Genomic DNA, 26,432 nt, shown 5'->3' on the forward strand with positions numbered 1-26,432 from the left:
GTGTATTTCTTTTCCAATGTCTCCTTGTTCCTCCCATCACCTTAAGGTTCAGAACTTCACCTTCCTCCTCATGTACACATTATACATCCTCAAGAGAACTCCTTCACCAAACCTGATACGCGCAACCTGTCATCCATTTTCCCCTTCATCATGAACAACTTGGCATCAGAACTAGAGAAAACTCTTAAAATATTGCATATTTTTTTTAAAAATATGTCAGGATATTTGCACTTATCTGCCTGTCCCATGCTTTTCTGGTTATGAACCATGTAAGCTCGTGCAAACACCTACAATACACACGCAGGCATGTCTCTCCAGGTTTGCTAAACTTGCTCTAAACATCAGAGCTACTCAGAATACAAAAATGTTAAGTCCATGCAAGGGGACAGAGTTGTGATTGCTCTAGGAACCGTTCACTTTAAAGTCTCCTGAACTGTTTTAAGGAAATAGAGTAAGGTTTCTCTTTTCTTTTTGCGTTTCATTGATAAAAAAGTTATCAAACTAGTTTGTAGAAACAGGTTTAAAAGCAACCACCTGCGATTGCTCGGCTGTGACAACAGCATTGCAGTATTCCCATATCCCGTATTGCTGTTCTAAAAGATCAAGTGTGTGTCGAGGGGGGAGCAGGGGTCAAAGAGGACTTTGGTAGCCAGCCTCTAACTCTGCAATTCAGCAACTCCAGAAAATCTCTTCCTAATCCTTGGCATCACCTGAAGCATGGCAGCGCTCCAGCCAGGATCTCAGAGTGCTCAGCTCTCCAGATCAGCACCAGCAGAGGACAACCTCCTCTGGAACACCCCTCCAGCCCTTCTCCCATGCATCAGAGTCTCATGCAAACCTCACAGCTGCTAAATTCCACTCTCAGTAGCTGAAGTTCTTCCTTCACATTTTGCTGACCTCTGGAATACCACTTTGTAGCTGTGCCCACTTTAACAAGGGGCACCAGGGCTGCATGCCTGGAACGGGCAAGCCCAAAGCCGTAAAATAACAGTTTAAATAAAAATGTAAGAGACACACCAAAAATAAGACAGGGATAAATACACTCGGGCAAGGCAGGTTCCACCAGGACAGTATTTTTGTTCTCTTTGCTGTGGCAACTACCTGGGGAAGGGAGAAAGGCAACAGCCCCTTGCCCCTGCTCTCCCCTCGAGCGGGAGCATGGATATGGCTCTGTGGCTGAACCCGGCACCGCCGGCGGGACGCCCTGCTGGGCCACAGCGCTGTCCAGAAATACAAATGACTGCTTGTCCCAGATCACTACAGAACAGTAAAAAAATTTAAAATCCTGTCGATCCCTGAATAAGAAGTTGATTGACACAGTTGTTCTGTTTTTCTCCGAGAGGAGGAGGAATAAGGGAGAAAAACATTTAACACTCTATGGGTGTGTGTGTGGGTGTGTGAGAGGAAGAGAGAGAAAGAGAGATTTTTCTATTTTGGCAACATCTTGGGAGCTTCTTTCTGTTCAGTGGTGGCATTGCACTAATTACAGTACCAGCCTGCCGGGTCGGTGCTGACTCTTTAGAGCCAGGAATGGGAAGACGGTCCTTTCTCCTGGGACTTCAATCCGGCCCGGTCGTGGACACAGACCCCTGGGCCGTCTCCCCCACCGCCACAGCCTCCTCCTGCGGAGGAGATTCCTCCTCTGCCTGCCCCCGGGACGTGACCGTGGTCTCGGGGGAGATGCTGTGGGGCCCCTCCAGGGGCAGACAGCCGGGGTGGTTCTTGCGAAAGTGCTGGTTGAGGATGGCCTGGAAAGGGAAGCTTTTGCCGCACACGTGGCAGTGGAAGGGCTTGTTGCCCGTGTGCTTGCGGATGTGATACTCCAGCTGATCCTTGCGGGTGTACTTCTTCCCGCACATGCGGCACACGAAAGGGGTGATGCCCATGTGGAGCCGCATGTGCCGGTCCAGGCTGCCCTTCTGGTTGAAGGATTTGGCGCAGTAAATGCACGTGAGCCGTGGGTTGTACCGGAACCAGCGCTCTGAAACCTCCTGCTCCCGCAGATACTCCACGTAACCGCTCACTCCCAGCATGGCTGATTCCTCCCCCTGCCAAGGAAACGGCACAGATTTAAATAACAAGCAGCCTAAAACGAGTTGCAGAGAAGATCGGGCCCAGGTCCAGCCAGTGAAGCATGTGCCAAACCTCAAAATCAGCAGCACTAATGTCTGCAACCTCAAGCACACATTTAAGTGCTTAACTGGGGCCTCGGGGCTGAAGACAAACGAGCAATCAATTAGAAACCACTGCTGCAAAGGTCCCTTCTGCCAAGCCATTCCCTGGATCTGGTGAAGAAAAGACAGCCCTTAACACAAGGGCACTTGGCCACTAATTCAGTTGTGGACCACATGTCAATACTTGTTACTTTTTAAAAAATTTGTGCCAGTTTAATTAAAACACTTGGGTGTATCACCTTCTGTTCTCCTTACTAAAAGTCCAAAAAAAAAAAAAAAGCTGACTGATGAGCTTGCAGTAAAACAAAGGAGGAGCAAACCACAAATCATATCTGAAAGTCTTCAGGTGTCATTTTACACAGGTATTTATTCAGATGTCACTTAGAGTTCATTTTACAGTGAGTGATATTTGCCTGCCTGGCTGTGTAATCCATCCCAGCCCCGTGACATTGCAGGCAAGGATGTGCCTGACCCAGCTTGCACAGCAAAGACTCCTCTGTATTTTGTGAAGTCACACAGACAAACAGCCAAGAGCAACCTGAACCACAAGCCTGGTCTCAGGACAGACACTTCTGGCCATTGTATTCAGACTGAGCAGAAACACACGGACTCCAGAATGCTTCTGTGCTGGAGATGCACTGTTTACACCCCTAGTGCTGCTTCCCAGTGGTGCCACATGTGCAGAAGCAACCAGCAGGAGGGCACCTCCTCTGCAAGCCAGGGGTCTACAGGCATGAGCAGCAGTGTACCGTGCCTGGTGCTGCTGAATCCAGCTGTACAGGCATAGGAAAGCTGTTGAGGACTAAAGGAGATACACAAAGCTCTGGTTCTTCCTTTCCACTCTACCACTGCCATTGGGCAGGGTTCACTGCCAGGCTATTTTAGTATGGATATCGCAATGCCAGGAGAGTGGAAGGTGATGATACTTCCCCATGGTGTGGAAAGACTAAGGTTTGATGTTTGAGGCTGTCTCACAATGCAGAAATCAGAGCACTTTTTCTGTAGGCAGAATTAAAATTGCTTAATATGTCACATTTACCCTAGAGGGTTGGTTTGACCTGAAATTTTTGCAATGTCTTCTGAGGACACAAAACAAAGCTTTGCAAAACAGGAACAAAAAGGTATCTGTCATTTTATGGAAGTGTCTAACAAAGCCAGCAGACAGCAATCACAATTTTACTCCCCTTGCTTCACTTGGTCTTACACTAGAGCTAAGCAGCCTAGTATCTCCTTACCCACCTCCAGCCAAGTCCTTAGCTTACACACTGACACATTCCCTACCTGTCAGGCTCACAAGAGTCTTTCTGCACACTGTGCTGGCTGACATGCTTGCACTACAGTGGCACTTTGACATTAATTGGATGCAACTAAATTAGACCAAAATGATAAGGCACAGGCATTACTGCCATGTCCCACTTTGCTGCACTCTACAGCCGACTGCCCTCCCATTTCTGTGCATCTCTCCGTCCTACCCCAAAACTGTGCCCAAGAAAGCACAGAATTCAGAGCTCCTTTATGTTGCAAAGTCTGCTGTGCAACACAAGTCACTTGGAGAAGAGACAGAGACCTCTCTAAAACTCCACAGCTCTTTGACACTCCACCCCAAAAGGTTTATTGGTGTAGTGCCTGGAGGGCTTTTGGGAATGGTCTTGGTACCGGCATAGAAAGATTCAGCTGTTGTCACCCGTCTTCCACAGAAGCCAAGCCACACCTCCTCCCTCTGCTCAGGCATTTGCTGCCAGTGTTTGAGGGCAGATCCAGCTCTGCAGGCAAATGGGGCTTCTCCTCAGGAGTTGGTGGCCTGCCCAGAATAAGGGTGGATATTTATGCCCTCAAACAACAAGAGAAACTCCTTGTGTTTTCCAAGTATCTGGCCAAGGTCCCAAACAACAGCCAGAATCCGTTTTAAATCGTACTTGCCCAGCACATGTTCTCCTGTGAGCAGGTAGATCCTTTGCCAAAGTAAAAGGCCCTTGTATCACACACATTATTGCTTGCAAATATAGAGTATGACAACTTCATCACCACAAAGTCCCCTTCACCCTCAAGCCAACATTTACTTGCAAACACCTTGATCTGCCTACCTGGGAACTGGGCTGCTTAGGCTCATCCATCCGCCCGGGAGACTCGCTTTTCGATCTGTACCGCTCAGTCACAGCAACCATGCTGCCAGAAGGGCTAAATCTGTGGGGTGGGGAGAGTGGAAATGGGATTTTTAATGGGCATCAGGTCACCACAGGGTTTAGAGCAATGGGTGAGCAATAGAGGCACCTGTACAGCATCTCTTCAGCCTCATCAGCTAACACACTAGAAGTGGAACAATGCGAATATAAAGGAAAAAAAAAATCATACCGGTCTATAGTTTCAGTCTAAACATCTGAGAAATAAAACTGAGTCATTTGGCTTCCAGTTCAGCAACAGAGAGGAGCTGCTATCATGAATAAACCAATATGGGCCTGGTGACTCAGGGACTGTAGAGCAGGACAGAAACCATTTCTCAGAGGACACCTCTCCTCCAGCACCCTCCTCCTCCATTCCTAGTGTGAAACACAAGGGATGTGATGGACTAGAAGTGGGAAACAGTGCATACAGACTGCAGTGCAAAAAGAGATGCTAGTGACTAGCTGATCCAAGGAAAAGGGCTAAGGAATTCGGAAAGCATCACTCTCCAAGATTATTCCCACTGATTGATTTATTAAGCAACAAGTGACAGAATATCCACTGCTTCCAGGTAGCTGTTTCCCCATGGACTTGAGCTAGAAGAGAGGCAGATGTGAAGGGAAACCCTAGAATTACAACCCCCCCAAATAAAACAGACCTGCCCTTTATCAAATCCGTTCTCTGGCCTGAGCCTAGGGGAAGAAAGCAAATGCTGGAGTGGAGGGGAAGCAGATGGATGGAGAATCCAAACACAGCAGATTTCACCACTCAGTTTCAACAAAGGCTTTCAGCTCTCTCATATAAATCAAAACAACAGTGGAGGCCACTGGGTTCCCCATTTCAACTGCCTCAGAAGATGTAAACCCAGGGCCCACTGGGAAGACCTTGACCTACAGCTGGTGTCTAGCTTGTTTCTCAGCCAGAACCATCCCCAGATCTCTGGGTCAGAAGGCACCAGTGCAATGGAGATATGTAATACATACTGTATATAACCTCATTAATCTGAGTGCTGAGGCTGAACTGAACATCTTCTTTTAAAAAAATATCACCTCAGCTGAAACACTGAGAGGTAGAGATCCCAACCTCTAAGAGCTAATAAGTAATTTCCCAAGCTAGCCCCTGTACCTGGAGATCCTTGTCTGATCACTACCCAGCCAAAATACTATTACCCAAACTGGACACACTTCCTAACAGCAGGTAAAAACCCTTTCACTCTTATGCTTAAGATGGCCAAAGGAAATAGAAAGAGGAAATGTTCCAAAGCAACTGACCCAGCCAGGTCAGAATCTTGCATAACCTCCTCTTACAGCCAAGGTGAATAATGAACTTTAAGAACACCCACCTGTCGATCTCACTGCTGGTTGGCCTGACCACTTTGGCTCCAGAGGAGCCTAAGGCAAAAGCCTCCTGGCCCAGGGATCCGTGGCCCGTGGTGTCGATCACCATGGCCGTGACCTCCTCAGCGCTGCTGCCATCTTCTCCCGAGGGCTGGTGCTCTGTCCCCAGCCACTCCTCCAGGTTTTCCGTCTTTATGCGCACTCCTCCCAGCACCCGCACTTCCTCGTCGTTCTGCGCCCCACGCTCTCCCATGCCCGTCTCCACGTACCACTGTCCTGCCCTGTTGATGCGCAGGATGGGCTCCCTGCCTTCCACGTCGGAGCTCTGCTCGATGATCTGGGGGCTGGTGGACTCCTCGGGCGGGCTCAGCTCCCGGATGTCCAGCACCGTGCTGACCTGGCCCAGGCGGCTCCCCTTGGGGGTGTTGTGACGGGGGCTCAGGGGACGGTTTAGAGTCGGCGTCGCCCGGTGAGACTCGGGCGGTCTCTCCTGATGCTTCGTCCTGGTCTGGCTCAATTCCGCTTCCACCTCGGCCACGTTAATTTTGAAATGAATCCCCTCGAGTATCTGCGTGCATTTGTCTATGATGTGCTGCATCTGCAAGAAGCTGGCAGCTGTCAGGTAGCTGATGATGTCAGCCAGCTGCAGACAAATCCTGCCGGTGTAGCAGAAGGAGAGGAGCTGCTCGAACACAGAAGGGTTCTTGATGACGGAGATGGACACGGTGCTCATCTCGTTCAGGGACATGTGGTCACGGAAGTAGGGGGAGCTGGCGGCCAGCACCACCTTGTGCGCACGGAAAGCCTGGCCCTGCACGTTGACCACGATGTCACACAGCCGGCCCTGCATGCGCAGCTGGTTCAGGTGGCTCAGGACAGAGTTACTGAAGTTGGGAATCTCCAGCTGAATGTTCCCACTCTTCTCCATGGCTGTCCCAGCTGCAGGTGCACGACTCTACTGGAAAAGGGGGAAAAGATCCCATCATTAGCAGAGACAATCATTTGAAATTAGAACTTTTTTCACCTGCTTCCACAGAGTTTGAAACACTGGAGTTTTTAGAGACCTTCCTCACCCACTGAAGACACCTGGCAGCAGCTCTGTTATGAAGAAGTGTGTTTGAGCTTGCTTAAAAAAGAATTCCAAAAGCTCTCTGATCTCTCCATGCTATGCATTCCCCTGCACAAGAGTTCTGCTAAACCAGTCCCCAACAGGCCCCCATTCCCTGCAGCTTTAGCCTGCAAAACACTTCGTTCTGCCAGCCTCAATAAAAGCACATTTGAATGTGAAAAGAACGTTAAAAATGGCACAGGTATTAAAAATAGGCACCTGATTGCATAATGGATTAAAATTCTCACCACTTGTAACCTCCTAAGCATCTTGAAAAGAGAAAGTAATAAGGAAAGCTCCTTTGTAAAACAGGAACCGGGAAGGAGACACCAGGATCTAAATCCTCCTGAGACTTTTGCAAAGTTGGCCAGCACACATCTGACCTCAAGGCATCCTAAGTGCCTTGTTAACCTGAGATATCCATCATATGTGGCACTTCTGACACATGCCAGAAAGTATATAACAGGAGAGCGAAAAACAAAGCTGTGGCCCAGGAGAGCTCAGAGGGCCTCACTCAGAATCACTTTTGTAGGGTCCCAAGAGACTTCACAGTGGTCATCACTAAGCAAGTCCCCATCCTGGCCCTACCCTAGGTCAGTAACTTCTGGACTCTTTCCCAAGTAGAGCAATAATGGGATTGTTCCACTTGGGCTACAATTCACAATGGTGCTGCTCTGCTTGGGCTGCAATCCAGGTAAATGGTTCACCTGGGCTGGGATGTTCCTCATTGGTCCCACCTCTACAAGAGCTCCTGGTAGGCTCAGGGAGCACCTCACTGCCCAACTGGTGCAGTCAGGGGACCCTTCACCACTCAGCTGAGGCTGAGTGGTGAAGGGTCCAAGGCTTATCAGGAGATCTCAAGCAGGGCCAGGGAAGATGCACCACCACATCATCACATTTCATTCTGGCAAAGTTGGAAAAGAAGCCCTGACCATATATGGTAAAAAGTTGGAATGAATGAAAGTGAGACATAAACTCATCCAAAAAAAAAAAAAAAAGGCAAGTAAATAAGCTTATTAAAGTCCACTCATGGCATAAGCAGCTCCCAAGCTGGAGAGCATCTGAAGTGTGGATTGAGCAGAGTCCTGCAGATGTCAGAACCATTTCAAGAAGGCTGGGAATACCAAGGCTCACAGTGCCCGCTCTGAGGAATCTCTGAATCTAAGGGATTGGCACATGAAGAGCATGTCTGCCTTTGGAGGACTTTTCATTTGGAATTGATGAACATTGCAGCATAGCACATGTCCATATGCCCAAGCAGGCTTTGTGCAAACTTGGCAAACCCAGTGACTAAACACGAAGCTGCAGGACAGCCTGTCAATCTTGTGGAGCTGTGCCAAGGGATTTCTGAGTGGCAAGATGGCTGTGTGTCCCTGGGGAAGTCAGACCAGAGTGCACAAAGCTTCACAAGGTGCAGCTGAACAGTGCCAGGTCTTAGGGCTTCTTCTCTCCTTCCCCTATCACAGAATCACAGAATGGTTTGGGTTGGAAGGGACCTTAAAGCTCATCCCATTCCACCCCTGCCATGGGCAGGGACACCTTCCACTAGCCCAGCTTGCTCCAAGCCCTGTCCAACCTGGACTTGGACACTTCCAGGGATCCAGGGGCAGCCACAGCTTCTATGAGCACCCTGTACCAGGGCCTGCCCACCCTCACAGGGAACAATTCCTTCCCAATATCCAATCTAAACCTACTCTCTGTCAATGGGAAGCCATTCCCCCTCATCCTATCCCTCCATCCCCTGTCCTGAGTCTCTTTGTCTTTCCTGTCAGCTCCTTCAGGCACTGGAGGCCACAATTAGGTCACCCTGAAGCCTCCCCTCTCCAGTCTGAACCACTGCAATTCTCTCAGCCTTCCCTCACATCAGAGCTTCTCCATTGCTCTGATCATCTCAGTGTCTCCTCTGGACTCACTCCAACAGCTCCATGTCCTTCCCTATCTTTTGGAGAAAGCATCAAATCCCATAAAAATCAGGAAACCACAGTGCACAGCTCTGTGCCAACACAGCATTGGGAGCAGAACACCAACTCCACAGAACAAGGGGAAACAGAAAACCCAGCATCTTACCTGGAGTGCTGTGAGTTACATGCAGTGGGAAGGAAATGAGGGTGCTGCCTTCTTTTTTTTCTTCTGATGTAGTGAGAAGAAAACTTGTTGCCCCCTTCCCCTTTAGGAGGTAAAAAGAAAGAAAAAATGAAGTGCAGAGGAATTGGGTTCTCCCAAGAGCAGTTGTGAACATCAAGCTTTGTCATTCTTGGTTCTGCTGGCGGGTCTAGCAGCAGGATTAGCTCACCATCTTCCCAAAACAGCTGTTCCTAAAGCAATAAGCCTCAGAGTACACTCTCAAGGAAGGCAAGGGTGAAACACCCCTGCCAAGGCCACGAGCACCCAGGGAGGCAAGAGGGACGCAGAGGCTGAGCTTGGGATTTACAGAAAGAGAAGGGAAAAAAAATCATCAGCCCTTAACTGCTGAGCATGGCTGGGTATGGCTGTGGTGAGAAGGCAGCTGCTCCCCAGAGAGCCCAAGAAATTATCTGTGAGCTCAACAAATTATCTGTGAGCTTCTGCTGCAGAGGCAGGGAAAATCCATCTACTCTTTATAACCCACAGAACCCTGCTCACCCAGTGGCAAGGAACCTGCACGTCATGATCCACTCAGAGGCTGAGGAGAGGGAATCTGTCCTTTGGTTCAAACTACCCTGTCAGAGGCTGATTTCTGCCCCTCTGAGTAAGGGAATCTCTCAGAGCTCCTGCACCTCAGCCCTGGGCAATGACATCCTGATTTGTGCCTGCTCTGGGAAGTCCATCACCTCCAGCCACCTTTAGGAGCAGGCTGAGCTGAGTCAGCACAGGGCACAACTGAGACACTGCTCTTTGTAATGCCATTTCAAGTGTCACCAGCTGAGACTCAGACTTAGCTCAGCAAATGCCCTCCAGCCTGTGAGGCAGCTACCAGGAGTGGGTGGAATTCCTGATCCATCAGGTAAGAAGCAGAGACAGACCACCCAGCAGATGATGTCACCTTGGAAGCTGCACTGAAAACTCTCAGCTTTTGGGCTGAGATTTACTGTGACTGGGCAACTTCAAAGAATCAGAGAATATCCTGAGCTGGAAGGGACCCACAAGGATCACTGAGCCAACTCCTGGCTCCCCACAGACATCCCAACAATCCCACCCTGTGCCTGACAGCGTTGTCCAAACCCTCTTGGAGCTCTGGCAGCTTTGAGCTGTGCCCATTCCCTGGGAAGCCTGGGCAGTGCCCAGCACCCTCTGGCTGAAGAACCTTTCCCTGACATCCAAACTAAACATCCCCTGACAAAACTCCAGGTGTTCCATGGCTCCTGTCCCTGGTCCCGGAGAGAGCTACTTATAATCCCAGAGTGGTTTGGGTTCGAAGAGACCTTAAAGCTCATCCACTTTCACCCTCTGCCATGGGCAGGGACACCTTCCACTAGCCCAGCTTGCTCCAAGCCCCGTCCAACCTGGCCTTGGACACTGCCAGAGATCCAGGGACAGCCACAGCTTCTCTGTACCAGGGCGTCCCCACCCTCACCGGTAACAATTCCTTCCCAACAAACCCCTTTGGCCGCTTGCACATTCCAACGGGACTCCGACAACTCCAAGCCCAAACACAACTCTGAACTGGGACAGGCGGAGGTGGCTCCTGGCCCGTCCACCCCCTTCCCTCAGGACCGGGCTCCCGGACCCCGCTGTCCCAGCCCCGGTGCTCCCGGACCCACCCCAGGAGGGGCCCGCGGCTCCTCCTCACCGTGACAGCCGCGGCCGCGCACCGGGGCTGCGCGGGGCGGGCGGGACCGGCCTCCCCCAGCCCCCGCCCCTCCCGGCCTGGCTCCCGCGGGGCGGCGGCCGCGCCCCCGCCGCTCGGGGGCCCCGGGCGGCTCCGCCCGCCCCTCCCGGCCCAGCCTCACCTGCCGGGGGTGGGAAGGGCCCGCAGCGCCGGCCCGGAACCGAAACGCGCCAGCGCGGGCCGCGCCCCGGAAGGAAACGCCGCGCGGACCGTACGCCCCAGGCCCGCCCCTGCCCGTGGGCCGCGCCCCGGTGGGTGTGGCCGCTGCCGCACCACGTGACCTGCGCTATATAAAGTATGGGTTGGAGACACTCTGCCTTTTCCTTTCCCGCCGCCATGAGGCTACGGTGTCCCTCAGGCGGTCCCGCCGGTGAGTGGGGGCCGATTCCGCGCTCGGGGTGCGCCGGTACCGCTCCGGGGGGCGGTCTAGGGGCCCCGCGGGTGCGGCTCGGGCGCCGATGGGAGGTGGTGAGGGCGGATTGAGGTGGATTGCGCGGCCGGGCCTGGTCCGCGGCCTAGACCGCTGGGGGCTCCGCCTCATGGCGGCCCTGGGGATGCACAAGGGAGGCCCTGTGGAGCCCACACGGGTTTGGGGGAGTACCGGGTCACTGTAATGTCTCAAGGACTGAGTTACGGGCTCTGGCCTACTAGGCTGCTGTGCATGAGATGGGGCCGTGCAGTATTACGGGATCACGTGCCCGTTATAAATACAAGCGATAGGTCTCTGCTTTTTGTGGGTTTGGATTTTTTTAGCTGATCTGGGCCTTCAGGTGTTTGTTTTTGCAGATAAATGGGAAGCGTTGGGCAAAGAGCAGCGGTAGCGTTAGGGAAGGATTAAGGGTGCCCGCACAGCTGGGATGTGTTTGCGGTGTAGGAGAGTTGAGGGCTGGCTTCACAGCCCCGGCTCTGGTGGGCTTTAGGAAACATTTACACAGTGCTCAGGCACATCGGTGACTCTTGGCCTGTGCGAGTCTGAGAGACTCCGTGGTCCTTGTGAGTCCTGACTCAGCACATTTAAAGAGAAGTGGCTCACTTCGTTTCTATATGCTCAGCACGTGATGAGAACTATGTTGGTAGGGACATCTGAGAGGGTGATGAATGCCAACATATCTGAGCTGGGCATGGAATACTTCTGATGGCCTTATCTAGGAAGGCTGAGACACCACTGGGCCTTTGAAGCAGCTAGAGTTCATGCCTGCCTGACTACCCCACTGATAATACACCAGAATTGATTTTTTAGGAAACAAAGTAGCCTAGTGATCCCATCCTGCTTAAAAATACAAAATAGCAATTATTTTTTGTGGCCGCAGTCCTTTAAAGAGCCAAAATTTAGATTGCATCAGGGGAAATCATAAGACTCAAAGTATTTTGGGTGTTGCTTGGATTTTTCAAAGTAATGTTCATGAATATTGCATCATTTTTGGATGAAGAACAACTAACATGTTTACTTGTTTTCAGTTCAACATGTATCAGCTACACTCTTCCTTCCTGTGGCTGCAGTGCAGGTAAATATTGCTTTTGAAATTCAGAGTTGCAATTAACAGATGTTTGGTTTGTGTACACCGACCAGACTGGGGTACTACTGTATGAGGAGTTACAGTATCAAAATTGTAATTTAGGCATTGCCTGTAGTGTCTCAGGCAGGCCTCACTTTTCTGCTGGGAAAAGTCACCTGTTTATTTGTCCTGGGGAGACTTGATGAGGCTCCTGTTGTGAACTACTGCTCATACTGTAACCAGACTGCAAGAGTACCCCCAGGGCCCCTTTTTCCTTCCTTACTGCTATTTCTTTTTTCAAAACAGTAAATATTTTGGGGGAACTGTCTGGAGTATGTTGTAGAAAATTGGTAACTATGGGGATTGATACTGAGTAAATCTCAAAGCCTATGATGGTTTCAGTATAAGAGTAGTGGACAGAAGTGATTTCTGAAAACTCCATGCTGAGGCTTTCTAATGTGATTGCCAGAGGAGCTCCCTAGTTCTGCAAAACATCTAAATCTTCTATCTCTTTCAGATCCACCCCCAAATGTGGAGACCTAATGCTACTTCTTTCCAAGGTAAAATTATTCTTAAAAAATTAATATAAAATTATGCTTAGTGTTTGTCTAGACAGCATCTTCTGCTCTGATGCTGGCAGCTGAATTCCTTGATTAAAGCTATCCCTCTGGTGCCACAGTGATGACACTTATTTGCTACTCTTGACCAAGAGAGTGATGAGCACTTTTACCACCATAACAGTTTTCTGAGGCACAGCCACTTCACATTCTCCTCGGTGCTTTGACTGCTGAATAGACTGTTGACAAGTTTTTTACTTCTAGGATTTGAACCCTGCACTTCAGAGGGATGCAGAAGAAACATCATCACCTGGTAAGAAAATGTGTACTTCATGTAGAGGTTTCTTCCACAGAGCTGTTAAAACACTGCAATAAAAAGGATGGCATGTGTTTTATGGTTCTTTTCCACTAAGAACGGGAACAATTTATAATACTAGCTAGTATTCAAATTTCTAAACATTTCTTTAATTGGCGAAATGTCCTTGTCAAAGCAGACCCAAGAGGCCATTGCTGGGTCCTGTGATTGCAGAGCAGATACAGTGATGACTGCATAGTTCAGCAGAATATCCTGTGATGAACACTCAGTGCTTCGCCCCTATCTGATGTATCTGGCTCTTGTGATGCCCCAGGAGGGGCTGTGGGCTTGGCCACAAAGGCTGAAGGGATCTGACTTTGGTTTTGTTTTTGCAGGCACTGGGAGATTAAACTAAAAGCTGTTACAAGGTAAGTACTGCCCTGCTGACATCTGAAAACTCATTTAATCCCTGCTATCTGCAAAGGCTGCTGTGTGATGAGTGCATAGTTCAGCAGATGACCTGTGATGATCACAGTTAAGTCTTTCGCCAATTCCTGATGCAGCCTCCTGTAGCTTAGGCTAGTTCAAACAAATCATGTGGGAAGGTGAAGGGAATAATTTTTTTTTTCTCCCTAAATGTGTTTTAAAACTTTATCTCAGGAGACCAGTAAGTGGGTTAAACAATAAAAGCAGTAAGATGAATAGAAAGATACAGAGTAGGATGTGGTTGTGAAGTCAAGCACAGAATATAGCAGAATAAGGTTAATCAGGTGTTAGTGCTCCAGGTTCTAAAAGTTTCTTGTTGTTTTGCAGGCTGCCCTTGACATAACCCCATGCCTCTGGTGTGACAAACCATTTCACCTGTTACTGGTGTTGGTGAAGGCCTTCCTAATTAAAGGTAATTACTAAACACTCATTTTTTAGATGGATGCTACTTTTGTCTGTGCTGCATTTGAGAGTCTGCTTTTAGAAATGCTTATAAATTCATTTTGTTCTTAAAAGGTGTGAGACAAAGATTAGTATTGTTAAGTATGCCTTTAGCTTCCTGTATTTCCTGAATTTCTGTAAGAGCATCAAATAATTGGGGTGTTAATGATCTCTAGAATTTTCCTGTTAAAACTAAATGGTGAATGCTATGTTACTGTGACTTTAGTGTCCAGAGTAGTTACCCTTCATATGCCCAACTTGGTTACACAAACCTCACATCACTGAACTCTGCAGTTGCAAGGTTTGCTCCTTCCTGCAATTTCAGCATTGGTGAGGTGAGGAATAAACATCTCAGTGTTGAAGAGCTGGGAAATGGCTTTATTACAACCTGCCTTCAGAAGGGGATAGGAGTGTTGCAGCCTACTGTAAATGATGTTGAATCAGGTCTCTGATCCCCATGAGGAGGAATCAACCAAACCCTGATACAGTAGTTCACTCAAGCTGTTCTTAATACTGTAACTTCCTGCTGGACCTTGCCTAATGGCAAATTTTTCTTTGCAGGTTTCCAAATGTTTCTCATTGTGAGGTAAGTGCGCTTTTTTACTTCTTAAGTACTGGGATTTCAACATAGGCCCATAAGTAAAGTTTTTAACTGCTTGTCAGCTGGGGGCATGGGGCCCATTGGCTGTGGCATGCATCTAGCCAAAACAGGAGGATGTTTTAAAAGGGAGCTGCTGGCTGGAGCCCACTCTTGACAGGCTGGTGTGCACTAAACTCTATCACAGTGAGCTCCTCTTGAATTGGCTCTGATGGCACTATTTAAGTATTTGCCCTCTTGCCCATAGCAGCCTAGCAGGGCTGCACAGGGCTGACAGTGTGAGCTGCCTGTGTGATGAGATGTGACTGCCTTGACTTTCAAACATGGAGGTCTGTAATTAGCTCTATCTGACTGCAGGCACCTGACTTGGGTTTTTTCCTTCTGTGCTTGTTTCTGTACTGTGCTAATGGTTTGCTTTGATCCAGGTGTGATGGAGCTGGGAAGTAAAGGACCTGGCAGTGCTGCCAGCAAAAGTAAGTTGCAAACACATGAGTGTGACTGTCAGAACTGTGTGATACAGGGAATGAGGAATTTACTAGATCCCTGGGTGTTACAGGGCTGGCTGCAGCATTCAGTAGGGTTCTTGATTTTATTACTTTTTCCAGGTAAAAAGCCTGGATTTGCCAGCAGCCTGCAGGATTCATTCCCCCAAGGTGCTGCATATCTCAAAACTAACTGCTTGCTGTGACTAAAGAAATAATGGTGACCATTTTAAGTGTGTAACTGCTATGGACTATTTGAATTCCTACTTGATGAGAAAAGCTCTGTGCTACCAGGTTGCCATACATTCTGAGCTAAATAAATGCAGTACAGTAGCAGTACTTGCTGTTAAACTTCTTGCTGTTTAAATTTAGTGGGCTATTTCAGGGAGTGGCACTGATCTTGAATGCTTATGTGTTAAATTGTTCATCTCAGCGGCTAGATCAGAGCTCTTATGGTGATGTGAATGAAGATGTGGTTGGGGCTAGGGTCAGATCCCCCTTTAAAGGGTTTGTCACAAAGATACACCATTAAGCTACTCTTAGCATGTACTGTTTGTGATGAATTCTAAACAATGGGAATCTCTCTGAAAGAGGCTGAGGAGAACTCTTGTGCTGAAACAGTACCCACATTCACACTTGTTCAAACCACTGCCAAAGGTGTGTTAGTACAATTTCCCTTCTTTACAGGGTGATGCTTGCATGGAGTTTGAGAAACAAGATAAATGTGCCTGAGGTAAGTGTAGAATACATGGGGTTTAATAATTCCTGCAGTATTGTCTTTGTGCTGAATGCCTAAATAGTGGTGCCTAAAATTAGTCCTATGAGATACCTGATTTGTCTTCCCTTTATCTGGCTGTTCTGTGGGCACTACTGTAACACTGCACTCTAGAATTAAAATAAAAACATTGTCTGTGGCTGTCACTTCTCAGAGTTGTTACTACTGATCTTTATATTGTCTCCACACAAATGTAGCACAAATTCTAGATTATTGCTGTACAAACTTGTTTTCAAACAAACTGGAACACTCCAAACACTTTAAAAATTAAAGCCATGGGACTTGTATTTTAGGTATTTAAAATATTGAAATACAACATTTTTGGAGAGGCAGTATCACAAATCAAGTTAGTAGCTTTTTACTTTCCCTGATTGTTCCAATGTTAGGAATTCTGTATTTCCAGTTAAGTTGGGATTTGTAAGCTATGTGTATCCTCTTTGGGTGTTGTAAGGTGGACTTGTAAGATGCCAAATAAAAGTCAGTTTCCTTTGAGTAAAAGTTTAGTGAATAGAAATGAATAGATAAATAAACTTTGCATTTAGTGCTGCTGTCTGTTATTCTGAAAGTATTTCTTTCTTCCTCAGGAAGGGACTGTACTGTGTCTGCAGCCTCACTAGGTAAGTCCACAGAACAGATGAATTGTACTAAAAACTTCTGGAAATATTTGTAGCCACTGATGAAATTGATTCTGCCAAATGAGTTACTGTGATATCACCCTTTCCGTTCCATTTCTATCTGAGGTTACAAAGCTGTTGTGGAGCTTTTAACAGTTGTGCTGCTGCATATGCTAACTGTGTTTTCTTGATTTAGGTGAAGAGGCAACTCTGAAACTAGCATATGAAGGATTGAGAAGGTGAGTGTAACAGCAGTAATGTACTTGTTGGAACAAATGATGATAACCTTAGCTTGAACTCTCTCACTGAACAGAGATGAAATCCTAAGGTCTGAGATGTTCCCATCAAGTGTGTTGTGCTGGTTTGGTACCTTATAATGGTTCTTCTGTCTGTCTTAATAGGTGGAAGATTGGATGAATGGGTTACACTTGCATGAGCAGCATTAAAAAAGCCAATGTGTTTTTACCTCACTGGTAATGTTTGCCTGATGTTGATTGGAGTGAATAAAAATCTGTAAACGCTACCTGGTGTTGTGACCTCCTTTCTGGCTGGAACAGCTTGATGCAAAGTACCTCAGGCTGCTATATTTACATTTAACATGCTTAATTTAGAGCAGGGACTAAAATAGGCTAGATGCTAGTCCTGCAAGTGTCTTAACTGAGGTGTCAAATACTGCTGGTGTGCAGGCTGCAAGTCACCATATTTTAGGGAAAGCTAAATAAGTATTTGTTTCAAGTGTTTTAAGGAGAGAGCTAAACTTGTATATTTGCTACTAAAGTAATAGTCTATCAGTAATCCTGGTATTACGTGTTCAGGTGCAGATCTTCTCAGAGCAAGTGTACAGCTTGGCCTGGGTAACCCTTTCCCAAGGGTTCTGGATTTTAACAACACAACACTTGGTCTTCAGGAGGGGAAAAGTTGGAGAGGTGGGAGATTTTGATAATACTAAATAACAAGAGTTACTGTTTATAAGTCATTAAGGCCTGCTAAGATGTTTGTGCTTTCTAATGCTCCTTAATGGAAGCTTGCTTCTCTGAAAAATCCATTTAAATTCCTCCCTGGTCTCAGGGGTGATGTCAATATGGGAACATCAGCTTATGAAAGTCAGTTATGAAGAACTCCCTTTCCATAACACTTCAACTACTGCTGTAGCACTTGTAATAAGGAATAAAGCTACAGACCTAAACTTCAGCAGGATTATTTTCACATTATTAGTGTTGCTTAGAACCTTTCAATAAGAGGAGTAAGTTTGTTACATTTCCCACCCACTCCACCTGGTATGATCTTGAATTACATTGTGAAATGTTTTTATCCAGAAAACATTTTATCCAGAAAAACTTAATCCTAGAGAAAATAAATTTGGACATTGTGACCACATGTGAATTAAATCTTTTCTGCACTAAAAAGCCAGTAATAAGGTCTGTTTTCATCCAGAGCTGATTAGTAGCCTCTTAATGTTCCCCCATTGTGTTACTTTTTAAAATACCACACTTCATTATGCCTGTTAAAGAGCTTGAAGGGACTATCATAGCCTGCAGTATAAAAGAAATCTTCATGGAATGGTTGGCCTCTGTTTCTTAAGGTTCTGGCCAAGGCATCAGCTTCCTCAGCATACTTCTCTGGGGAGGCAAATCCACCAAAGGACCTGGTAAAAGTGAGAAAAGGAAAAGTTTTGGCTCATGCCCCTTGCTTTATTTTCACAGACAGAATGCTCGGACTTAAAAAGCAAGTTTGTGCACTTGTGCTGCAGTTTGTAGTTAGTAATTACCCATGCAGAACTAGCAGGCAAGCAGCATGGGTACTTGTTTTTGAAGATAAGATTTAAAACAAGTAAGCACCCAATTACCAACTGCCCTGCCTGTCTTGTGGCAGTTAAGGACTAAAATTAAAGTGCTGGGAGAACAGTTTAGATGTTCTGTAAAACAACCTGTCTTCAGAAGATGATTCTGGAGGTTGCATCTCTATGAAACTCAAAACAGTTTTCAAATGTCTTCTAAAAAAAATCTGTGTTTCACAACTTGGTCACTTGTCTTTGTGGTAAGACACCCAAACATAAGATTGCCTGAGGGCTGGGTTTTAGCAATTCAAGCTCTGAACAGCAGGGTCTATTCATATTTAATCATCTCTTAAGAAAGTGTAGCCTACACTTTAATGAGGGCAGGTACTGCCCTGGATTCACGTGGTGTCAGCTGTGCTGCTCTTGCTTACCGGACAAAGAGAGCTGCTGCCTTCCGTTCCTCAATGAACACATCAGAGTCAGTGGGCTGGGGGGGACAGTCCTGGTGTTCAAATGGCACAAAGAAAGAGATCTTGAAGTCTGTGCAGCCTGATTTTACCAGGCAGGTCACTGGCACAGTCATATCAATCTTCATTTCTAGAGGAAAGGAAAATCAGGTGTCTTAAACTGCATCTCCCAGCTCCTCTATTGTTCATTATTATTTGTGTTCATTAGCTACTTGTAATTATTTCCATTTAAAACCAGCTTGTCCTACCTTTTTCATTCTTTCCCTGGATGTAGTGGAAGAGTTTCCAGAAGCCCTGGCGCATTGCTTCCTTCTGGCTTTCCCCCCTGATGACCGTGCTGACCCACTTTGCTGTCTCATACTGACGCAGTTCATAGTCCTTTGCCTGAAAGGTAGCAAAAGTCACAGTAACCATGAGCTGGGTGTTGACAGACATTAGCAGCTGCTTTTTCCAAATCAGCATGAGTATTGCTGCAGTTACCATTGCCTCTGCTGAGCTCCAGCGAGGGGACTGCAAGTCCAGGGACAGAAATGTTTGCTTGAAGGACTTGATCATCTTGCCAGAGCTGGAAGGCAGACACAGTTTATTGGTATCTCTTAAATTAATATGGCACTAGGGCTTTTCAGTTGTTGCTGAAGTGGTGAAAGGCCTGAAAAAAGGCTGAAAGCCATTGAGCTCTGCAGGAACAGAGCACCAGGACCAAGAAACTACCTCTGCTGGAGGAAGTGTTCTTTCAGAATACACTGCCCTTGCTTCTCTGTGATAGAAAGGTATTTCCTGACAGCAAAATGAGATCCTACAAGTGGGAGTTTTGTGGGAATCTGTAAGTCAAAAGGCCTTCACTTCAGTCTGCTCGCTCCTGGATGAAAAAGCAGTAGTGGTGTGGTGGGTGATCTGGTGTTTACTGTGCTCTTAACTGTAGTTGGCCTCTCATGATAGCCTATGGCTTTCTTAAAGGCTTTTAGCCTCAGAGTCCTGTGGGTAAATGAGATTTTCTGCATTACTCAATTAATAACTATTTCTTTTATGGCCTTCACATGGGAGAAAAAAAGGTGAAAACAAAAACACTGTTCCAAATAAAGCCAGTGAAAATATTCAAAACCAGTATTGAAATGATCAGATCTGGTTAAATACTGAGATTTTAGTGGCCTCCATAAATGACTTCTGTTGTTAACCAGGCAGACTGTAGTATATGATGTACATTCTGATAGTCTCTGCCTTGTGTTACATTACAGTGTCCTTCACCCATCATGTTGCAAAGAGCACATAATTCAGTGATTATCTGGGTACTTAGGTCATAGAATGTTGTCTTCTCAGACTATAACTTAATTACCTGCTTCATAGGTAACAATGTGAATTTCGTAAAACCAACTGTCTTTTGCTATTTAACCAGTTCCTTGGCTGTTACATCTTCTTGCCATACTTGGACTACTGTTGAATTCTATGAATCCCCTTCTGTACTCTGCCTAGAGGTGGCTACGAAGAGTTCTTGGGATATGAGGTTGAAAAGCTGTTGTTAAACCACACCATAAAAAAAATGCCACAAACCCTGGTGGTACTGGCGTCCTTTAGAGTCTGTAAAATAAGTAATATGTAGAGCCACTTCATTGTTGAGCTTTTTCCAGCAGCTCCTTCACTTGTCACCACAGATGAAGGGAAGATCAGAATCAAACAGCTGGATACAGCTGCTGCTGGTAAAGGCAGGTGCAGTTCCCTTCCCTGTCCCAGCCTGAAGGTGCATCATCTCCAGCAGACCTGACCAGAATGATGGTCACCAGGGCCTGCTGCACACTTGTACTCTAGTAATACACTTCGTCCATGGTGTTTACAAATCAACAAAGCATCATAAAGCAGGAATCCATATAATTAGAAGCAAATATGAGGAATTACACTGAAACTTCCTCCAACAATTTATTGCCACTTGAAAGACGGTGCTGCTGCTTCACACTTGTATTAGCTACTGAACGAGCTGGTTTCTCTTTACTAGCTAATTCCAGCTGCTTCCCAACATACCTTTCTGTAGCTACTGGGTAGACCTGACAGCTCTGGATTTTGTGACTTTATGGCCAGTACTGTCAGTGACTGCATGTTAGAAATATTTTTTTTAATTACATAAAACAATGCTTTAGGGTGGGAGAGACAAGCAGAAGAATCCTCTAGATACAGTTGAATTTTTTTAGATGTACAGGAAAGCAGAACTTTGAAATGTCCATTTCTTCATATAAATATGTCTATAGGGTGTTCAGTTTTCTGCAGCTGTTAATGCATGGGCCAAAGGGACAGACAGCAGGTTACATTGCTAGCACAAGTAAGTGCAGGCAGAACATGCCACTCCACAAACTACTAGTGCTATTAAGGAAGTGGAGAAGGTAGGCATACTTACAGTTTCAGTCCTTGTCCTTCCAGCTGTTGCAGTGTGTCCTGTGCAGGCTGCACATCCTCATAAGATGCTGCATGTCAGTGTTTATTTGAGTTTGGGCAAGCTCCTCCCATGCCTCAACCCTACTGGAGGGGGCTACTGTTATGAAAACCAGAAGGCTGGAGCCCTGTCCTGCTCTGGGTCTCATTGGAGAGCCCCCACGCAAATGCCAAAGGCCCCACCTACTATCCACAAGGCAACACTGGGACTAGTGTGTGATGTGGCTCCATAAACAGTTTTGCACCCTTGTGTAACTTCCCCTGTTTGCCATGGCTGTGTGCCCACTTATGACAGGGTCAGTGGCAGGTTTTGTGCTTTGGGAGAAAGGATTTCACAGAAATAATGTGTCTCTCCCCCCCACCTGACTTGGATTATGGGAGAGTGGTGCTATGCAGAATGCCAGCTTTTCCTTTTTACCACAGGGGTGAAGGGTAGGTAGAAATCTGGCTGCACACTCTGCTGAGACCATCCTCACGGGATTTTTGCTGGCATGTTATGAAAGACAGACAGTGTTCTCTGATGGCTGGCTGTTCTGAGCGGCATTTGAGGTTAATCAGCCCTCTTAGCCCTTGGATATCTGCACAAAGGGGTTATACAAAGCTATTGTGAAATCCTGTCCTGATTATAATACACACAGCGAAGCTGGGCTCTTCATTTAGCCAGCTGCAGCTCCAGACAGAGTTTGGTACCAGCACAATAGGGCAGATTAAACTGCACAGTTTGTGTTCTGAGAACACCTCTCAGTTTGTCATGGTTTGTGCAAATTCCTTGCAGCCAAATTCAGCTGAGCTCTCTGGGACATTTTACATCAATAGCTGGGAATGACTTTTTAACAGGAAACCCACTTTGCTTGCTGAGAACTTCATCAGGATGCTGTGTGATACACTCCTGTTCTGAAAAGGGAAGTAAAACCATGCCAAAAAGCAATTGTGAATTTATCTCTAAAGCCACAAATCTCTGCAGAGCAGAAGAAAGTGGTGTACAGTTATTTGCTACTGGAGTTTATTCAAATAGGTTGAAATGTGTAACCACTTCTCTGCATGCTTCATGTTTTTTATTTTCCAGAGTAAAATATTTCTCCATTTTACCTGTGCTCTGCCTGGGTCAAACAGGAACAGCAGGAAGGTGATTGGAGGAGCAGAAGCTGTTTGGTCTTTATCAGGAGCCATAGGCATGGAAAGTCATGGGCTGGGGTAAGGTGAGCTGTCACCTTACCCTGTCACCCCAGGGATGGAAGTGTTTTTGAACACCACCAGATATGAAAAACAATACCCAGCAACAACAGTTTGGCAAATCTACACAAATTTACCCCAGTGGTGAGCATTGAGAAGTACTACCTTGGAAACGGGGCAATAACTCTGTAGATAAAGGCAAGCCTTGGGTGGATTCTCATTTGGTTTCTGGAGCAGAGAGGCCCAGAACAAACCCCCAGTGAGTTTGTGTGTCCAGCTGATGTCCCTGACAAAGAGTTGACTGTTCCTGGTGGAGCACCCCCAGGCTGGAGAACAATCCCCAGTGTTTTCCCAAGAGGTTGTTTTCCAGCACTTGTTTTTACACATAAACATTGAGAGAACATGTCAACAGCTGCATGAGACAGTAGGGCAGGCATGGGGACATGTATTCTGTTTATATACATTCCAAAACTTAGAGAATGGGGATGGGATTATGGTGCAACCTGACACACATTCTCACTAGTACCTCCAAACAGAGGAAAATCCAAGTACACAGCAGCCATTAAGTCCCAAAGGCTCTGTGACTTTTGACCTCTGTGTAATGTCATAAGTATGTGTCTGGGACTTGGCTGGCATTTTCTAGAAAGCTAACAAAGCAATGTTTTTCTGTTCCCTTGCCTTAAGGAGCAGGGATGAGGGCACAAGCAGATAAAGGTATGTGGTTTGTACCTTAATTTTACTGTCTTTATCTGGGCAGGAGCACTGTAATGAACTGGTACTTAAGTAACAACATTGATTGGATAAGAACAAGGACAAACCTGTGATATGATCACTTGTGATTTCCACTTTTCCTCTGTGTAACAAGACCTTGAGCAACATTCTCCACAGCAAAACTGCTTCCATCTGCTGTGTGGCAGTACTACAACTGCTGCTGTCACATGGATGCAGTTGTGTTCTAAGGTACCTTTATCCCTAGAGGCAAGCACAGACTGTGTGCACAAGCAGGAATCTTTTCCACTGTTCTAATTGTGTCAGGACTGCAGGAACCCAGGAAAAAAGTGTGTTTTTACAGTGGGGTTAATGATAACTCTGAGTCATACTCTTGTAGCTGACAAGTCTGTAGTGTGATATGAAGAATGAGGGTGTGAGGGGCAGACAGGGATGTGAGGCCACTCACATTTTTTATCAAGTGGTCTCAACACAAAGCTCCAAGCAGTTTTGCATTGCTGCTTGAGCTTGTCAGAGAATCTTTGACAATTATTTTAATTTAAAAGAACTGGGTCTCTCCACATATAAATGGCCTTTACTTTTGTAAACATATGCTCATATGATGGTGCAGAAACCTCACTTCACAGCAAAGGAGTTGAGCATGTGATATTACTGTAGTTACTGTCCAGGGCAGTAGAAGTGTCCATATATGTTGTTAGATGAATTGTGGTTTACTGCAAATTCAGCTCCTAAAAGAAGCCTCTTACCTCCTTGCTGTAAAGAGAGCCTCCACATATTCTCAGTCCCAGCATGGAAAATGAACAAGCAGAAACACACCATCCTCTAAAGAAGCAGTTGAATGTACTATAGTACTGTTCCAAGGAGGTTCCTTATTATCCTTAGGAATTGTGGAAAGGAAATCTATGCCATAACTGCAGTGAGGTGGTATTTAGACCTTGTGCTCTGACCTACACATTTTATATCAGCAGGGGAGTTTGTTACTATTGGATTCACCTTCAGCCAGAAGTCATCTGCTTTCTGGCAATGTGTGTGGGGATTTTGTCCACATTTCTGCCTGATTCCAGCTAGTTCATTACAAATGATGTGAAACTACTGCATCTCCTGCTTACTCAGTGACAGAGTTACCTAAATCTTGCTGAATGAGTGATTCTGTGCTCACTTCATCAGAGAAAACATGGAACTGGCTGCTCTTGACCAAATAAAAAGCTTCCTACACCAAACACCACTCCAGAGCACTCCTGACTTGGCATTTTCCAAGAGTTCCCTGCTGAAGCTCACATTTTGAAACATTCCAGGTTTGGGGAATTAATCTTAAATGAATCCTTGCTTCCAGCAGCCATGAAAAACATTCCTAAACCTTCCTGTCTTCTGTGCATGGAGCCCAGAGAGAAGCTATTTCAGCTTTATATACTGCTTTATTCACTGGATTGTTTCTACAATAAGGCTTATTTTAATATGGATCTGTTCTGGGATCTAGCTAGAAACTGAACTCCACAAGCAATTGTCTCAGCAAACTTTAGCCAGTGAAAGAAGGTTCCTAGATCCACAGAAACTTCCAGTCCTCTCTGATTGCTGAGAGGAAATTAATTCATCTTCCCCTACAAATTCATCCACATTCTGTTATGGAAAGATTCATCTCAGAAACAAGAACATGAAGGTAAGTTTTTATCTTCAAGATAGGAATATCTCATAAAGGGAAAGAGGTAACAGTGCTTGCTAGTAAAAAGTCTTGACACAAATTTATTGCATTGCTGGTTTTGCTTTTTTAAATAGTTTAGAAGGGACTTAAGCCTAAACTGTGACAGAATACACCTTATTTGCAAATACAGCTCTGAAGAGGCAACAGCTGCTTGGGCAGAAACACAATGGGCTCTGCATTTTCTTTCTTTGATCCCCCTTCCGAGAGTTTTAAAGTGATCTTTTCCTTCTCTTTTTCTTTACCTGCTTTGGCCTCCTTCTTCCCTTCCTCTCTCCCTTTCTCTCTCATTCTCAGCCTACTCCAGTCTGTATGCTGCATGGACTGAGACCACCTGGCAGCTCCTCTGTCAAGGACCTGAGTTAAGCTCTTGACTCTGCTGAGGGGTTCTGAAATTGTGGGAGCAGCCCCACATGTCTGAAAAAGCCCCTAATATGCAAAAATTGCCCTTTAGAGGTCAGGATTTCCCTGTGTAGTCCCAGGAACCTGAGAACATCCAGACATGATGCAAACCGGCCCAGAGAGTAGGGATTAATATGTTAAAGGAAATACTTTCCTTAAAATAATTTCCACTTCCAAAAAGGCATGAAGAGGTAACTGGAACTGAGGGTTTATCCCCTAAGCTTCTTCCTTATCTTACTGGCATGAATGTGGTTCATATCAGAATCTCCTCTCGTCTAACAGTGGGTTATTGGTAGTGGGTGTGGGGTTTTGATGGGCGCTTCTGTTCTTTAGATGATGTGAGTAAGGCCTTCAGAGATGGATTCTTCAAGAACCTGCTCTCTCTTCCTGTGTGTTCCCAGAATGAGCCAGTGCTGCACTCTGCACCAGGTGGCACTGTTGGCTGCGTTCAGAGGTGAGCTTTCCTTCAAGAGGAACATCCCTGATCCTCTCTTGGTTGCCAGTGGTCACTTCGGCTCCAGTGCACCCTGACAGTTCTTTCTATTTCCAGAGACATAAATTGGATTATGCTCTTGTTGACTGGTAATGGGAAAGCACTTTAACATCTAAAAAATTAATAACTTGGCATGTTAAAACATCTTTTATGTGACAGACACAGCAACCTGACTCAGAGAATCACAGAACTGTTTGTGTTGGATGGGACTTTAAAGAGAAGAGCCTATAGTTCTGAGCCCCTGTCAGGGAATGTCTGTGTAAGACTGTTAAGAACATGCTAAGTTAGGAAAATCCTCCAGGTTATGCTTAAGTCTAGAACAGTTAAACTGGCAAGTTTTCAGATAGAATCAACAGCAAACTTAATGATTTAAAAGAAAAAATTTATATCCAGGAGATAAGTATTTATTTTGATTTTTGCACATTTAGATTGAGAGCAGAGTAAATGTAGGTAGGTAGATACATACATACATAGATAATGACATCACATCAACTCCCCAGATTATGTGCTTCTGAATACTAGCCAGCCATGATGGTACTTAAGAGAATTTCATCACTTTAACAGGTACTGTCTTTCTGAATTTTCATTTAGGCTTCAGTACTTCATATTTCTCTGGAAATAGACTCGAGTCTGTCTTTGAAAGAAAATTACATCTGGATACATTTGTTTGTTGCAGAGACAAAGAGGCAAGACTGTAGTGTAATTATACCAAACCAGAAGTCCCCTTGAGAAATGTGATAGTTTGGATGTCAAAAATACATACATTTGTATGTATGATACATACATACACTCACTTGTATCTATGTATGTATGTATCTACCTAGATACCTATATTTGCTCTGCTCTCAGTCTAAATATGCAAAAATCAAAATAAATACTGACCTCATGGATATTGAATTTTCTCTGTATATGTAGAGAGAACTGTGATTTGGGGGAAGTAGAAGTA

General features: G+C 46.0%; 2 protein-coding genes, 1 long non-coding RNA gene and 7 other non-coding genes across 10 annotated transcripts; 8 read left to right on the forward strand and 2 right to left on the reverse strand.

Moving 5' to 3' along the window:
* Positions 1-1,301: 1,301 nt before the first annotated feature.
* Positions 1,302-8,882, reverse strand: ZBTB37 (zinc finger and BTB domain containing 37). The gene is made up of 4 exons (XM_066556061.1): positions 8,847-8,882; positions 5,677-6,629; positions 4,259-4,358; positions 1,302-2,048 (listed from the first exon to the last, which is right to left on the reverse strand). Exons 2-4 carry the CDS (start codon positions 6,597-6,599, stop codon positions 1,560-1,562), a joined length of 1,512 nt encoding a protein of 503 aa, XP_066412158.1. The 5' UTR covers positions 6,600-6,629; positions 8,847-8,882; the 3' UTR covers positions 1,302-1,559.
* A 1,993-nt stretch (positions 8,883-10,875) lies between these two features.
* LOC136559844 (uncharacterized) lies at positions 10,876-16,854 on the forward strand. The gene is made up of 12 exons (XR_010784058.1): positions 10,876-10,957; positions 12,046-12,092; positions 12,601-12,643; positions 12,905-12,953; positions 13,331-13,363; positions 13,749-13,833; positions 14,424-14,448; positions 14,886-14,933; positions 15,630-15,675; positions 16,302-16,334; positions 16,528-16,570; positions 16,733-16,854. It is a non-coding gene; the product is annotated as an uncharacterized lncRNA (long non-coding RNA).
* On the forward strand, positions 11,632-11,710 carry LOC136560416 (small nucleolar RNA SNORD74). Its single transcript, XR_010784155.1, has one exon. It is a non-coding gene; the product is annotated as a small nucleolar RNA SNORD74 (small nucleolar RNA).
* Positions 12,468-12,534, forward strand: LOC136560422 (small nucleolar RNA SNORD75). The gene has a single exon (XR_010784160.1). It is a non-coding gene; the product is annotated as a small nucleolar RNA SNORD75 (small nucleolar RNA).
* LOC136560407 (small nucleolar RNA SNORD24) lies at positions 12,755-12,836 on the forward strand. Its single transcript, XR_010784146.1, has one exon. It is a non-coding gene; the product is annotated as a small nucleolar RNA SNORD24 (small nucleolar RNA).
* On the forward strand, positions 13,175-13,250 carry LOC136560421 (small nucleolar RNA SNORD77). Its single transcript, XR_010784159.1, has one exon. It is a non-coding gene; the product is annotated as a small nucleolar RNA SNORD77 (small nucleolar RNA).
* LOC136560417 (small nucleolar RNA snR60/Z15/Z230/Z193/J17) lies at positions 13,418-13,501 on the forward strand. The gene has a single exon (XR_010784156.1). It is a non-coding gene; the product is annotated as a small nucleolar RNA snR60/Z15/Z230/Z193/J17 (small nucleolar RNA).
* LOC136560408 (small nucleolar RNA SNORD79) lies at positions 15,490-15,565 on the forward strand. Its single transcript, XR_010784147.1, has one exon. It is a non-coding gene; the product is annotated as a small nucleolar RNA SNORD79 (small nucleolar RNA).
* Positions 15,977-21,126, reverse strand: HEBP2 (heme binding protein 2). The gene is made up of 5 exons (XM_066555269.1): positions 20,959-21,126; positions 19,056-19,140; positions 18,824-18,959; positions 18,540-18,705; positions 15,977-17,976 (listed from the first exon to the last, which is right to left on the reverse strand). The coding sequence occupies exons 2-5, from the start codon at positions 19,128-19,130 to the stop codon at positions 17,802-17,804; spliced, it is 552 nt and encodes a 183-aa protein (XP_066411366.1). The 5' UTR covers positions 19,131-19,140; positions 20,959-21,126; the 3' UTR covers positions 15,977-17,801.
* LOC136560414 (small nucleolar RNA SNORD47) lies at positions 16,386-16,460 on the forward strand. Its single transcript, XR_010784153.1, has one exon. It is a non-coding gene; the product is annotated as a small nucleolar RNA SNORD47 (small nucleolar RNA).
* Positions 21,127-26,432: the final 5,306 nt, after the last annotated feature.

The sequence above is a fragment of the Molothrus aeneus genome, chromosome 9, assembly GCF_037042795.1.
Source record: "Molothrus aeneus isolate 106 chromosome 9, BPBGC_Maene_1.0, whole genome shotgun sequence".
In the NCBI taxonomy this organism is placed as follows: domain Eukaryota; kingdom Metazoa; phylum Chordata; class Aves; order Passeriformes; family Icteridae; genus Molothrus; species Molothrus aeneus.